This window comes from Anomaloglossus baeobatrachus, chromosome 8 (assembly GCF_048569485.1).
Source record: "Anomaloglossus baeobatrachus isolate aAnoBae1 chromosome 8, aAnoBae1.hap1, whole genome shotgun sequence".
Classification (NCBI taxonomy): domain Eukaryota; kingdom Metazoa; phylum Chordata; class Amphibia; order Anura; family Aromobatidae; genus Anomaloglossus; species Anomaloglossus baeobatrachus.
Window position 1 is genome coordinate 82,183,495 of NC_134360.1, and position 14,088 is coordinate 82,197,582.

The window sequence follows — 14,088 nt, forward strand, 5'->3', positions numbered from 1 at the left end:
TATCGGCTACTCAGCAGGTGCTCCTAGAGGTCTACAGTGTATATTATACCATGGTATAGTGTTTCTCTCCTAGCGCTATTGGTGCTAGTGGGGTAATCCGTGCAGTACATGGTGCCCAATGCTCCATATTACGGAAGGAGTGGCAGGGACTCTGTGTCCCCATACAGTCTCCATACACTCCGCTCGGTCATGTGTATGAGGCCTATAAAAAGGGTCACTCAACCTACAATATTGCTGCAATGCAGAAAATGGCCACTCTGAACATGGGTTTTGATAACATGCAGCGTCATCATTTTTGTATTTTTCTGGTCACTGAATAATTCACTTTGTGTTTGTGTAGAACTATGAGCAATAATTACTCTAAAATGGAAAAAAAAAACAAACTTCAAAAGGATCCGCAGTGATGGAAATCTGAGCTTAGGAGCATTCCCACAGCGTTCATAGTCTGACTCCAGCTTTGGCGTCACATATCAGCTCAGTGGGAAAAGAAGCAGAGGCTTCACCATACACACACAGTTTCAGGTTACATGACATGGTCTGCAGAGTCCAGGGGAAAGGCTTTTTCCACTGTCATCAGTGACACTTAAAGGGAACCTGGCAGCACAACTTAACATATGGAACTGGTGGCATGGTTGGGTAGGCGCTTTTCTCCCGGGGAAAATTACACTTTTTTCTGGCGAAGTCAGATGTACCAGACATGAGAAATCTAGTGTAGAAGCTGGTGTCTTCACTATTCGTGATGGGTGGACCTGGACTGTAAAAGTCTGGATCCGCACGGTTTCCAAATAAGCCCGAGTGCCAGGCCTGGGATTCTGGGTGTTGATCCGGATCCAGAAACTTGTAAAATTAAAATAAATATACATACATACATACATACATACATACATACATACATACATACATACAGAAATAATGAAGCAAGCAGGCTATACTTACCAAGGCACCAGCGAGGCTGTACCCTGCTCCTGCATCCGGTCATTCACTTCCGGGGCTTATTATTAGCCTCATACATATATACTGCTTTCCCCATCCACTGGCATCTGTGATTGGTTACAGTGAAATGTGCCTCCACCCTGTGTGACAGTGACTGCCTGCAACCCATCACAGCCGCTGTCTGCAGATCAGTATTATGGTGTAAAAAAAAATAAATATTTGGCGTAGGGTGCCACCATATTATGATACCAAACACCGTTAAAAGCATATGGCTACAGGCTGTAGCCCCCAACCGTGTGCTTATCTTGGCAGTGTATCAAAACAGAAGGAACCGCATGAGACTTTTTTTTTTTTAATTAAATAAAAAAAAAACAAAAAACAGCTTGCGGTCCTCCTTAATTTTGATACCAAACCATAATAAAGTTGAAAGCTGGGGACTGGTTAGCGAGACTCATGTTTATTGGGCTCCCCCAGCCCAAAAATAGCAGCCTGCAGCCACCCAGAATTGTCACATCCATTAGATGCAACAATCCCGGAACTTTACTTGGCTCTTCCTCATTGCCCTGGGGCGGTGGCAATCAATGTAATAAAAGGGATTAATCTCAGCTCACAGCTGCCACTAGATTAGCAAATGGAAAGGGTCTGTGAGACTCCCACCCAATTACTAATTTGTAAGTGAAAGTAAAAAACACAAAACAAACAAATCCTTTATTTGAAATAAAGTACAAAACAACAGCCTCTTTCACCACTTTATTAACCCCCAAAACACCCCTGCAGGCTGACGTAATCCACGAGATCCCATGACAATTCCAGCTCTGCTACGTATCTGAAGTCACAGAAGGCGATCATGGAACATGATTGCTCGCTGCAGACTTTAGGCAGAAACTGAGCCGCGCACTCAGTGGTGATATCACCCAGATTATTTGCGGTCACAACTGGAGGTTCCTATGGTAACCTTGTTTTTGTTTGCCAAGAAATGTAGATTTGGTGCTTACATTTTTTAACCATGTTCTTGCACCCAATCTTCACCTACTGGCAAAAAAAAACGCATCATACCGCATGCGATTTTGATGCGTTCCATCACCAAATCTATGTCTTTTAGCAGAAAAATGCAAAGAAAAAAACAAAGGTTCTTATGCCATTTCGGTGAAATTTTCTGCCAAGAGGTGCAAATTTGGTGCTGAAATGTCTGCAGCAGTTTCAGCACCAAATGTGCACCTACTGGCAGGGAAAATTAAAAAAAAAAAAAAAAACAAACTTTTTTTTTTGCATTTTTTGGGCCAAGGGATGCAAATTTGGTGATGAAATTGTTATATTATATTCATGAACCCAATCTACACCTCCTGGCAAAAAAACCAATACGGTATGATGCGGTAGGAGGTGTTTTGCCAGGAGGTGTAGACTGGGTACAGGAATATGGTGAAAAATTTCAGCACCAAATTTGCTTCTCTTGGCAAGAAAACGCAGTTTTCTTTCAGGAGATGCAGGTCTGTGAACATGAGTTTACTGAGGTCACCTGAGGTCCTCTGAGATCAGGTTACCTGCGGTCGCAGGTGGATGATCGTGGGAACCTCCAGCTATGACCGTAACTAACCTGAGTGACGTCACCGCTCATTGTGGCTCGTTCATTCTCTGCCTGGAACTCATAGTGGGCAGTCTTCCATGATCACGCATTGTCAGTTGAGATGCAGCAGAGCTGGAATAGTCATAGGAACTCATGTGTATTACATTGGACCTGCAGGGGTGTTTGGTGGGAAGTGGTGAAATGGGGTGGGTTTTTGTGTGTTTTATTTCAAATAAAACAAAAACACCGAAAAAAATCCTTTATTTACTTTGACTTACAGATTAGTAATCTAGGGCTTAGTGGTAGTAGTGAGCCATTAACTCCTTGTTACTCCGATTGCCACTGCATCAGGGCAAATCGGGAAGAGCCGTGTAAAGTGCTGAGATTGTCACGTCTAATGGATGAGATAACTCTGAGCAGCAAGCTGTTATTTTTAGGCTGTCGAGTGACCCAAAATTGCGAGGACTGCACGTCATTTTTTTAAAATTAATTCGAGATAAAGAAAAAAAAAAAAAGCGGCATCCGGTTCCTCTTATTTTGAAACACCGCCAAGATAAGCGCACGGCTGGGGGCTCTAGCCTGCAGCTATGGGCTTTATCTGTCCTGGGTATCATAATATGGAGGGATCCTACGACAATTTTATATATTTATTTTTACTTTACGATAGACCAGCAGACCGGGTCTGTGATTGGAAGCGTCAGCCACGCTGTTACTCAGAATGTGGGCACATCTGACTGAACCAATCACAGACGCTGGTGGGAGTGGAAAGCAGTGCATATGCAATGAAGGTTAATGAGCGGCCCCGGAAGTGAATGAGTGGCCTGTAAGCAGTGTACAGCCACATCGGAGCCTTGGTAAATCCATCATACTGCTCCTATCCCCCTATCCTTTCTACCAACATTTTAAATAGCCATATTCTGGTCCCAATAAACTTCTATGGGGACCGGCATCCAGCCCGGAACCGGATTTTAAAAACCAGATAACCAGGACCCGCCGGTCCCAGTTATCTGCGAGTATTAAAGCACGACTCCAGCGTTTTGTTTTTTTCTTCCCCATCGTTGGAGTGGTGCTTTAAAGAAGTTGTCCAGTTACCAAAACTGATTTTTTTTTCTGATAAATCTTGCTAATATGTGCCCCTCAACACATCTATGTTTTTTCAGCAAAATTACCTTTTATTGTGCACTAGCAGCACATGCTCATTGCTGGCTCCAGCTCTGATGGGGTTAATCTCTCCTCTGACTTCCTGTGTTCAGTTCCTACAAGTCCCAGAATTCTTTGTGGCTCTAGGGCGGTGTCTAGCTTATCTAACACACCCACTGTGTGTAATACCCCCTCAGCTCTCCACCCAAAGCCTCCTGCCTGCCTCTTCCCTGTGGATGCACTGAGAGAAATCACACAGAGAGCAGCAGCTGCCAGCTCTGCACAACCAAGGGAAGAAAGTGAGAAAGTGAGAGAGTGAGAGTGAGAGAGTGTGTGTGTGTGTGTGTGTGCGTGCGTGTGTGTGCGTGAGTGTGAGTGTGTGTGTACAGCAATTATGATTATTAGCCGGCGCAACATGTGAAAAAAATAATTGGGGAAAAAAAAGCGACGGGGTGATGAGATTGCTTTTTTCCCTCTTGCCTAGTCTGTGTGTCGTCCATATCATCCGCAAACCGCATATGACCGGATCCTGTGGATTAAATGTGCAGCGCATGCAACCGTTATTTTACCGGATCCTTCTGCAGCGGGACACAGAATTTATCGGCCGGCGCTGGAGTCAGCTGACTCCTGATCTCACAGCCCGCACACGCTGCAATAGCTGCAGGTGGGCTCATTCACATGACCGTTCCGTTTGTCCTGGTCAGTTCCTGTTTTTTTGCGGCCCCACAGACAGGACCATCTTTTCAATGTCTTTTGTGTAGGATCGGATGGTACACGGTAGCACTTCAATGTGCATCCGATCCTACAAAAAAAAAAAAAAAACACATCGGATGCCGTATGTCCGCTCCGTTATTATGGAACATGTCCTATTCTGTTCCGTAATAACGAACCGTGACTCAATACAAGTCAATGGGTCCGCAAAATTCCTGGAAGCAACACGGAAGCACTTCCATGTGACTTCCGTTGGGTGCCCGTGCAGTCAGTGTCCCGCTCCAGCCCCAGCCCCGCGGCTGCCCGCTCAGCAGTGTCAGCAGCGGCCCGCACTGCAGTGTCAGCAGCCGCGGGGATGACAAGCGCTACCGTCAGGAGGTTAGTAAGTTCATGCCCTCCTGACGTCAGCGGTCGTCACTGCCTTCTATGCCCGCCGCTTGTCACATCACCTCTCACTGTCGACCCGATACTGTGACTAGTGGTGACGTCACGGGCCGCTCGCAATACTTTGTTTGTGAAGGAGGCGGTCATTGAACTCGGTGAGAGCGCTGCTGTCAGGAGTTCAGCGATCATCGCAGGTAATATACCTCGCTAACCTCCTGATAGTAGCACTCGTCATGCCCTGCAGTGACCTGGGCTGACCTATTGATGTTAGCTCAGGTCACTGCACGGCTCTCCCAGCAAATAGGGAACATTCTGTTCTTCATTGACTGGGACATTGACTATGGTATGGATCATCGTGGGACCCCCTTGTATTACACCAGACCTGGATTTGTTTTTCTTTCAAATAAATTGGTGAAAGAGGGAATGTGTTGGGGAGTGTTTTTTCAAATAAAAGTGTTTGTTGTCTATTTTTTTTTTTTATTACTGCCTGGCTTTGTGATGTCGGGTATCTGATACACGCCTGACATCACTAACTCCAGGGCTTGATGCCAGGTGACATTACACATCTGGTATTAACCCCATATATTACCCTGTTTGCCACCGCACCAGGGCAACGGGGATGAGCTGGCGCGAAGCACCAAGACTGGCACATCTAATGGATGCGCTACTTCTGGGGCAGCTGCAGCCTGCTATTTTTAGGCTGGGGAGTGTCCAATAACTGTGAACCTCCCTAGTCTGAGAATACCAGACCACAGCTGTCCGCTTTACCTTGGCTGGTGATCCAATTTCGGGGGACCCCATGTTTTTTGTTTTAAATTATTTAGTTAATTTAAAATAACAGCGTGGGGTGCCCTGTGTTTTGGATTACCAGCCAAGGTGAAGCTGCCAGCTGTGGTTTACAGGCTGCAGCCGTTTGCTTTACCCTAGCTGGCTACAAAAAGATAGGGGGACCGCATGTCATTTTTTTTATTTATTTATTTTTTGGCTAAATACAAGACTAAGCACCTTAGTGCCACATGAAAGTCACAAAAGGGTGCCAGCTTAGAATATGCAGGGGGGTAGGACATTATGTCTTTCTTATCTATCCAGCCCTCTATTCATTCATTCATTCATTCCTCTATCCCTCTGTCTCTATATCTATCTATCCATCTCTATATCTACTCATCTATTTATCTTTCTTGCTGCTTCCGTTTTTTTGCGGTCCGCAAAAAAAACCGGAAGGCACGCAGATGTCACATGGATGCCACTAGGATGCATCCGTGAAAAAAAGGACCGTTTTTTGTGGCCCGCAAAAACGGAACGGTCATGTGAATGTAGCCTTAACAGCAGTCACTGCCTGCTGCCGATCACATGTGACCATGTGCAGGCTGTGTGTGCGGGCTGTGTGTATAGGAGTTCAGCTGAGTTCAGATCAGCTGACTCAAGTGTCGGCCGATCAGGCTGGGGCCACACGGGGATTACTGCGATCCCCTCGCAATACACTCGGCTCACGCTCAGTACAGGAGAGCTGAGTGTCATGCGTGTGTCCCTGCAACTGATGTCCGACTGTGCGAGCAGACCTCAGCTGCAGGGGGCGGTCCGCCACTCGAGGGGTGGGCCAGCACTAAGGAGGGGTGGGAGGGATTTCTCTCCCTCTCTCCTCTGTAGTCCACCGATGTACCGCAAGTGCAGTGCGATTTTTCTCTCACCACATACACTTGAAGGGGTAAAAGAGAGAGTCTTGCATTACAGTTGTAGCATGCTGCGATTGTTTTCTCGGTCCAATTAGGGCTGAGAAAATAATCGCTCATGTGCGCTGACACACAGGCTAATATTGGTCCAAGTGGAATGCGATATTTTATCGCATTCCACTCGCACTGTTTTTCTCGCCGTGTGGCTTAGACCTTACTTGTTCTATGTCCCCCTGCATCCATCGCAGCGTGTGCAGGCTGGAGTTCAGCTGAGTTCAGATCAGCTGACTCCAGTGCTGGACTGAACTCAGCTGACCTCACAGCCTGTACACGCTGCAATGGATGCAGGGGGACACAGAACAAGTAATCGGCCGACACTGGAGTCATCTGATTACTTGGGAAGAATTGAGCAGTAAAATGCTCTGGTGCTCGATGGGCGAAGCCAATGTCGATTTTTTTTTAAAAAATTCATTAAAAATTAAAACAAAAAAAAAACAAAAACACATTGTGGGCTCCCGCTGCATTTTCTATTGCTAAGGGTAACCCAAGCAGCTACTGGCTGCTAACCCCCACTGCTTGGTGTTACTTTCACTGGCAATAGAAATCCAGGGAAGCTTTTTTTTTTTTTATTAAAGTTTTTGCCTGAAAATTTTTTAAAAAAAGGACGTGGGCTTCGCCATATTTTTGTATGCTAGCCAGGTACAGCAGGCAGCTACGGGCTGCCCCCAACCCCCAGCTGCCTAATTGTACCCGGCTGGGAACCAAAAATATAGAGAAGCCCTTTTTTTTCATGAAATAATTATTTTGAGTCCAGCCAGGTACAACTAGGCAGCTGGGGATTGGAATCGGCAGTGCATGGTGCCCAAACTTTCTGGGCCCCCCGCTGCGAATTGCAGTCCACAGCCACCCCAGAAAATGGCGCTTTCATAGAAGTGCCATCTTCTGGCGCTGTATCCAACTCTTCCAGTGGCCCTGGTGGCAGGTGGCACGCTGGGTAATAAGGGGTTAATACCAGCTATGTTTTACCAGCTGGTATAAAGCCCGAAATTCTTAATGTCAGGCCAAGCTTGACGTGGCCATTAAGAATCTCCAATAAAGGGTTAAAAAAAAAAAAAAAGACATCACACAGAGAAAAATACTTTATTAGAAATAAATACACAGACACAGTAGGGACTCCAAGTTTATTACTCCCTCTCACCCCTCCACGATGAAGAGATTTCTGTACTGACCATGCCAGGAGAGCGCGCGAGGGGGGGGGGGGGGTGTGCAGTACCCCCCCTGTACTGCACACTGGCGCCCCGTGCCTCACCATCTGCAGGATGCCGGCTCCACACTGACGTCCTTCGGCTCCTCCCGTCTATGCTGGGCTGTGACGTGCGGTAGTCACCGCCCACAGCCCTGTCACTCAATCTGAGTGGTGCCAGCCTCCTCTGACGTACCCGACAAGTTTGAGAGCCCGGAATTTCCGGGACGTCAGAGGATACTGGTGGCCACAGCTTCAGGGGGTCATGTGACAGGCACTGAGCGTGCAGGATAGCGCCGGTCAGTGCCAGAAATGGAAACAGAAGCCAATGGAGAAAACGCCTAGAATGGTAAGTAGAACTCATACAGAAAATAAAAAAGTGGGTGAACCACCCCTTTAAATTTAAGTCCCCTTCACAGTCATATATTCACCTTCCGGCGGCTTCTCAGTTTACAGATGCCGCTTCTGGTCCCGCAGTGCCATCTTGTGCCTGATAGGTAATCTAGTTACATAATATCTTTTGTACGCTACAATCAGGTGATAGATCCGCCATATATTTAACTATGGAGCAAAACTCAGTGACCTCTGATTTAGACAACAATGGGATAATTTGTAGCACAATAAAGAATTCAGCAGTGTTAAAAATTAAGAAGAGGCTTACCAGACACGGCAACGTCAGATATTACAGTCTTTTTGCGGTCTTTGACACTGCTGATCTGTGGAAAGTGGACATCTACGGCCAGGTACACAAGGCAGGTGAGAAAGGCCAGCAACCCTACTGTCACACCATAGGTGCAGGCACTTCGGTTTTGGTTGAAGATGCAGTGTTCCTCCTCCTCACTTGCCTTATTAATGTATCCCTCATTAATTATGCACCCAAAGACCACAATGGCGAACACCTGCAATGATCAAAAATAGCGAGTATAAGTAGACAAAATATATAGTATAACATGTATATATTAAAAATGACCTTACATGAGCTCTTGTTCTTCTGTATACCTCCATTCTAGAGGCAGAAGAAAATAATGGAAATATCAACATGATGGTTTCAAAAGACAATGTACATTCATGGAGTCTCCACATTCACTCCATTTAAAGGGAATCTGTCAGCAGGTTTTTGCTCCCCCATCTGAGAGCAGCTTGATTTAGAGACAGAGATCCCGATTCCAGCGATGTGTCACTTACTGAGCTGTTTGATGCAGTTTTGATAAAATCAGTTATTTTCCCGCTGCAGAACTGGCAGTTCTCTCAATGCAGTTGTATTCACTGTGCATAGGCAGAAAGCTGTCAATCAGTGGTGGGGGCGAGGTTATACAAAGATCATAAAAATTGATAACTACAAGGTAGCAGGTTTAATAGTCCTGTAGTTCTAATCTCCTGCTGATGATCAAACTCGGATTTTATCAAAAACTACAGCAAGCAGCCCAGTAAGTGACACATTGCTGGAATCAGGGTCTCTACATTATGTTGTTCACAGATTAGATGGTAAAAACCTGGTGACATTTAAGAGTTATTCCAATTTAGGACATTCATGACACGTCCACAGGATATGCTTTAGATGTCCCAGTAGAAGTTTCACAAAAATTAATGGACAGGGCATCGCAAGTACAGTCACCTCTCTAACCCTGCTGCACAAGACAGGGTCCCGGGTTCCAACAGTGAAACCTGCATCTATAAGACATTTATGGCTTAAAAGGGAATTGGTCAGCAGATTTGAGCTACTTCATCTGAGAACAGCGTGAGGTTGGCAACGAGATAACGAATCCAATGATGTATCACTTAAGCTGGTGTCACACATAACGACGACGACAACGACGTCGCTGCAACGTCACCATATTCTGTGACGTTGCAGCGACCTCAACAGCGACGTCGCTATGTGTGACACATAACAACGATCAGACCCCTGCTGCGAAATCGCTGCTCGCTCCTAAATGCTCCAGGTCATTTTTTGAACGCTGCTATCCCGCTGCGCCATGCTGATAAGCTGATAATCCTTTTGTTTGACACCGCAGCAGGGACGCTACGCTACGTCTGAAACCACACAACGACCGTCGACGTCGCTATGATCGCTGCTCCGTCGCTGCTTTTTATACCATGTTTGACAGCTTACTAACGATCATCTATGGTCGCTGCTACGTCACAGAATATGGTGACGTTGCAGCGACGTCGTTGTCGTCGTCGTTATGTGTGACCCCAGCTTTAGATTACTGGGTGCAGCTGTTCTGATACAATTTGAATTTTTAGATTTAGTCATGTAGAGGGGCTGAGTGAGCTGCCCCCGTCCACACCAGGCTCTCAATAGAGACTGTATTTAGACCGTGAGGTGTCACAGTAGGGTGCGTGCCAGACTGCCCTGTACATGAATTTGTAGTTCAGCAGTGATAAGGGTCCTGCGGCTTAAACTAACATGGCAAATAAACAACAGCTAGGACTGTGACAAGACAGGCATGCCTGCATTTTCTGTATTAAACCTTGCAGCATGCTCTCTTCAGCTTGCATAGCAAAAACCTGCTGACCGATTCTCTTTAAAAGGGAACCAACCAGCCAGCTAATACATGCTGCAGCGTTGCGGAGGAAAAGAAACACAAGGCAGCCTTGTTGGACAGGCGAGTCCCTGGCAGCTTCTCCCCAACTGCTGATAGTGACTATCATGCTCCGGGAGGTGAGCGTCCGAATACACGAGAGACCTGTGCGTACAGACCAAAGGGCTACTGGCACATGACAAAACATCACATACAAAAGGGGGACATCAGGGACACTAACATCAGTGGGCCCTAGCGCTAGTGAGAAGGGTAGATGGGACACCTCTTGTACTTCACCTACCAGCTGTCCCTACTCTCCTAACCAAGCCCTATACAGTCTCCTCATCTGTCGCTGAGCAGGAACCTATGACCCTGAGGAACACTGTAGATACCCTAGGAGGTGAGGAACGCTAGCCACATTGCTGCACTAATACGACAAGGGTAGGTAAGAAAAAAGGAGATACAGCAACAAAAAGAAAGTCCAGCTCTGGGAGAATTCATCAGCAGAATCTTCCACCAAGGGAGCTAGAATACAATGAGATTGTATAATCAGCAAGGATTGCTGGGAAACATAGCTACTTAATCCTAAAAGGGTGTGGCCACAAAGCAGCTGCAGCTGACATGCTCTGCAATGAGCTGCTGGCAACAAAACTGACTAACTCATTAAGCACCAAAAAAAAGGAAACTTTGTTTAAATGTAGAGTCCCACATGGAAAGAGCTCGTCGTAAAGCTCATTAGTCTCTAAAAAAACAGGGAGACGACCGTTACATTGACAGGTGTCTGTAATACTATTGTATGTTCTGAGGATTTCGATAGCGTTAGGGCAATGACCACCAGAGACGAGTTCTTGGTACAAGATGTTTATAACATGTAACCACGGTAGATACACAACGGAACAAACACAGTAGAACACACACACGAAATACCTTCCCGAAACGGAGCGAAGGGGATTCCCGGGGCCACGCACCGGACTCCCCCAGGGAGACCACCAGAGCGAACCCCTATACAGGGACTGTCCGGCAATCACCCCGGAAGGCCTAAATGCGCAGCAGCCGGGACACAAGGGGCAAGTGGTAAAAGTCCAGGAGTGTCCGTACGGAATGTTAGTCCAGAGTGGTTACGAACCAGAAGGAACCGGGCAGACGTGCTGATCAAAGACGGCAGACGGAGTCCGGGCACAGCTTGAAGAAACCGGGTATGATCCAGAGTCGGTCGGTAGTCTTTCAGGAAGATCCAAAAGGCAAACAGGAAGTAGAAGCAGCAAAGCAGGAGCACACAGCAAGCAGTATACTCAGGCACTGGACTGGGCTTAGAGGCGGCCTTTTAAGCAGCTGGACAGGAAGTAGGGCAACAGAACATTAAACTCCATGTTAACTGAGGGCAAGCTCTTTCAAAAGAGAACTGGAAAACCCGGAAACCTGACATTACTCCCTCCCCCAGAAACGGCCTCAGGACGGATCAGGGCCTGGTTTGTCCGGGTACCGTCGATGAAACTGAGCAATCTTCCGTGGTGCCCGAATGTTACCCACCGGTTCCCAGGAATCGTCCTCGGGGGCGTACCCCTGCCAACGTACCAGATACTGAAGCCGACGACGATGGAGCCGGGAGTCAATAATGTCCTCAACCACGAACTGCTCCTCGCCGTCGACCATCACAGGCGGCGGAGGAGGCACGACACGACCATGAAACGTATTAGGAGAAACGGGTTTGAGGAGAGAAACATGAAAGACCGGGTGTACCTTCAGATGGTGCGGTAACCGCAGCAGACAGGCCACAGGGCTCACGATCCCGGTGATCTTAAACGGACCGATGAATTTTTGTCCCAGCTTCTGCGAAGGAACACCCAATCTCAGGTTTTTGGTGGATAACCATACAGAGTCCCCTACCTTATACATGGGTGCCGGTCTCCGGTGAGTGTCAGCCGACCTCTTGTAACGCTCCTGAGCCGTAGCCACAGTGTCCTTTAGAACCTCCAGATTTTGTCGTAGCTCTGTCAATCTGTCCTCCACCGCAGGCACCGAAACCGTAACCGGTGACCTAGGCAAAATAGTCGGATGGTAACCCAAGTTAGCAAAAAAGGGCGTTACCTTAGTGGAACTGCTCTGAGTGTTGTTATACGAGAATTCCGCCAACGGAAGCATCTTCAACCAATCGTCCTGCAGATGGCTGACATAACATCGAAGGTATTGTTCCAGGGTTTGATTAGTCCGTTCGGTTTGCCCATTCGTCTGGGGATGGTATGCAGAAGACAAACAGACATCAATCTGGAGTGCCGTACAAAACCCCTTCCAGAACCTAGACGTGAACTGCACGCCCCGGTCAGAGATGATCTCGTCCGGTACCCCATGCAATCGGAATACGTTCTGGATAACCAAATCCACTGTCTCTGCGGCTGAGGGAAGACCGGTACACGGAATAAAGTGAGCCGCTTTTGTCAACCGATCCACCACCACTAAAATGGTATTGTGACCGCCGGAGACTGGCAACTCCACAATAAAATCCATTGAGATAGACCCCCAAGGGCGAGATGGCACGGGTAACGGTTGGAGGAGTCCCGTAGGAGCCACACGAGGGACCTTGCACCGGGCACAAACCACACATGAGTGGACATAGTCCTTTACATCCTTTAAACAGGTAGGCCACCAGAAAAAACGGCTTAGAAATTCCTGCGTCTTCTGTACCCCCCTATGACCAGCCAACACAGAGTCATGGACCAACTTGAGAACCCGAAGTCTTACGGCCTCCGGGACATAAATGCGTCGTTCTCTCAACTACACACCATTCCGAAGAACAAGAGTTACATCATTCGGGGGGGCAGCAAGAAATACGTCACCATCATAGGCCAGCTTGATGTCCTTCCACAAGTCCTGGTCCTGGATTACTCCAACAAAATTGGCATCTGATAACACGGTCTGAGACGGGGTTCCAGGCACGGAGTCCACGGCATGGATTCGGGACAAGGCATCGGCTTTCCCATTACGTGAACCTGGACGGTATGTAACGATAAAATTGAACTGGTTAAGGAACAAACTCCAACGGGCTTGCCGTGGAGACAGACACCTGGCAGACTTAAGAAATTCCAGATTACGATGATCTGTGAGTACTATCACTTGCTGCGCGGCTCCCTGTAAGTGGTGTCTCCATTCCTTGAAAGCTGAAATAATCGCTAACAATTCCTTGTCCGCAATGTCATAGTTCCTTTCTGCAGGGGACAACCGGCGGGAAAAGAAAGCACACGGATGCAAGAGACTCTTGTCCCCAGTCCTTTGAGAAAGGATGGCCCCTAATGCGTAGTCGGAAGCGTCGACTTCCACGATAAAGGAAAGTGCGGGATTCGGATGTACCAATATTGGCGCTGAGGTAAAACAAACCTTGAGACGATGGAATGCTTCCTGGGCCTGGGCGGACCACACAAACTTCTGTCCTTTCTTGGTCAACAGAGTGATGGGACGAACGATCTCTGAAAAATTACGGATAAAGCGTCGGTAAAAGTTGGCAAAACCGACAAAGCGTTGTACCTCTTTAATGTTTCCCGGTTCCGGCCAGTCTAGAATTGCTTGTATCTTGCCAGACTCCATGTTCAGTCCCTGAGGAGAGATGACATAACCTAAGAATTGTATTTGTGAGCAATGGAATTCGCATTTCTCCAGTTTGATGTACAGGTGGTTTTCCCTCAGCCGGGTAAGTACGGTTTTGACGTGCTCCTGGTGTTCCTGTAGGGAATCAGAAAAGATTAGGATATCGTCCAGATAAATCACCATGAATTGGTCCATGATATCCCTAAAAATATCATTAACTAGATGTTGGAAAGCCGCGGGAGCGTTACAAAGTCCAAAAGGCATCACTAGGTACTCAAAATGTCCATACCGACATCGGAACGCGGTCTTCCACTCGTCTCCGGGACGTATGCGAAGTAGATT

The 14,088-nt window shown here is 47.3% G+C and overlaps 1 protein-coding gene across 3 annotated transcripts in view; it reads right to left on the bottom strand.

Moving 5' to 3' along the window:
• The window catches only part of SYNGR1 (synaptogyrin 1), a 74,343-nt gene that overhangs the window by 15,274 nt on the left and 44,981 nt on the right, over positions 1 to 14,088 (bottom strand). For all 3 annotated transcript variants that reach the window (XM_075321850.1, XM_075321851.1, XM_075321852.1), the window contains exon 2: positions 8,307 to 8,544. In XM_075321850.1, the coding sequence (XP_075177965.1) occupies positions 8,307 to 8,544 (238 nt within the window). The remainder of the gene's footprint in view (positions 1 to 8,306; positions 8,545 to 14,088) is intronic.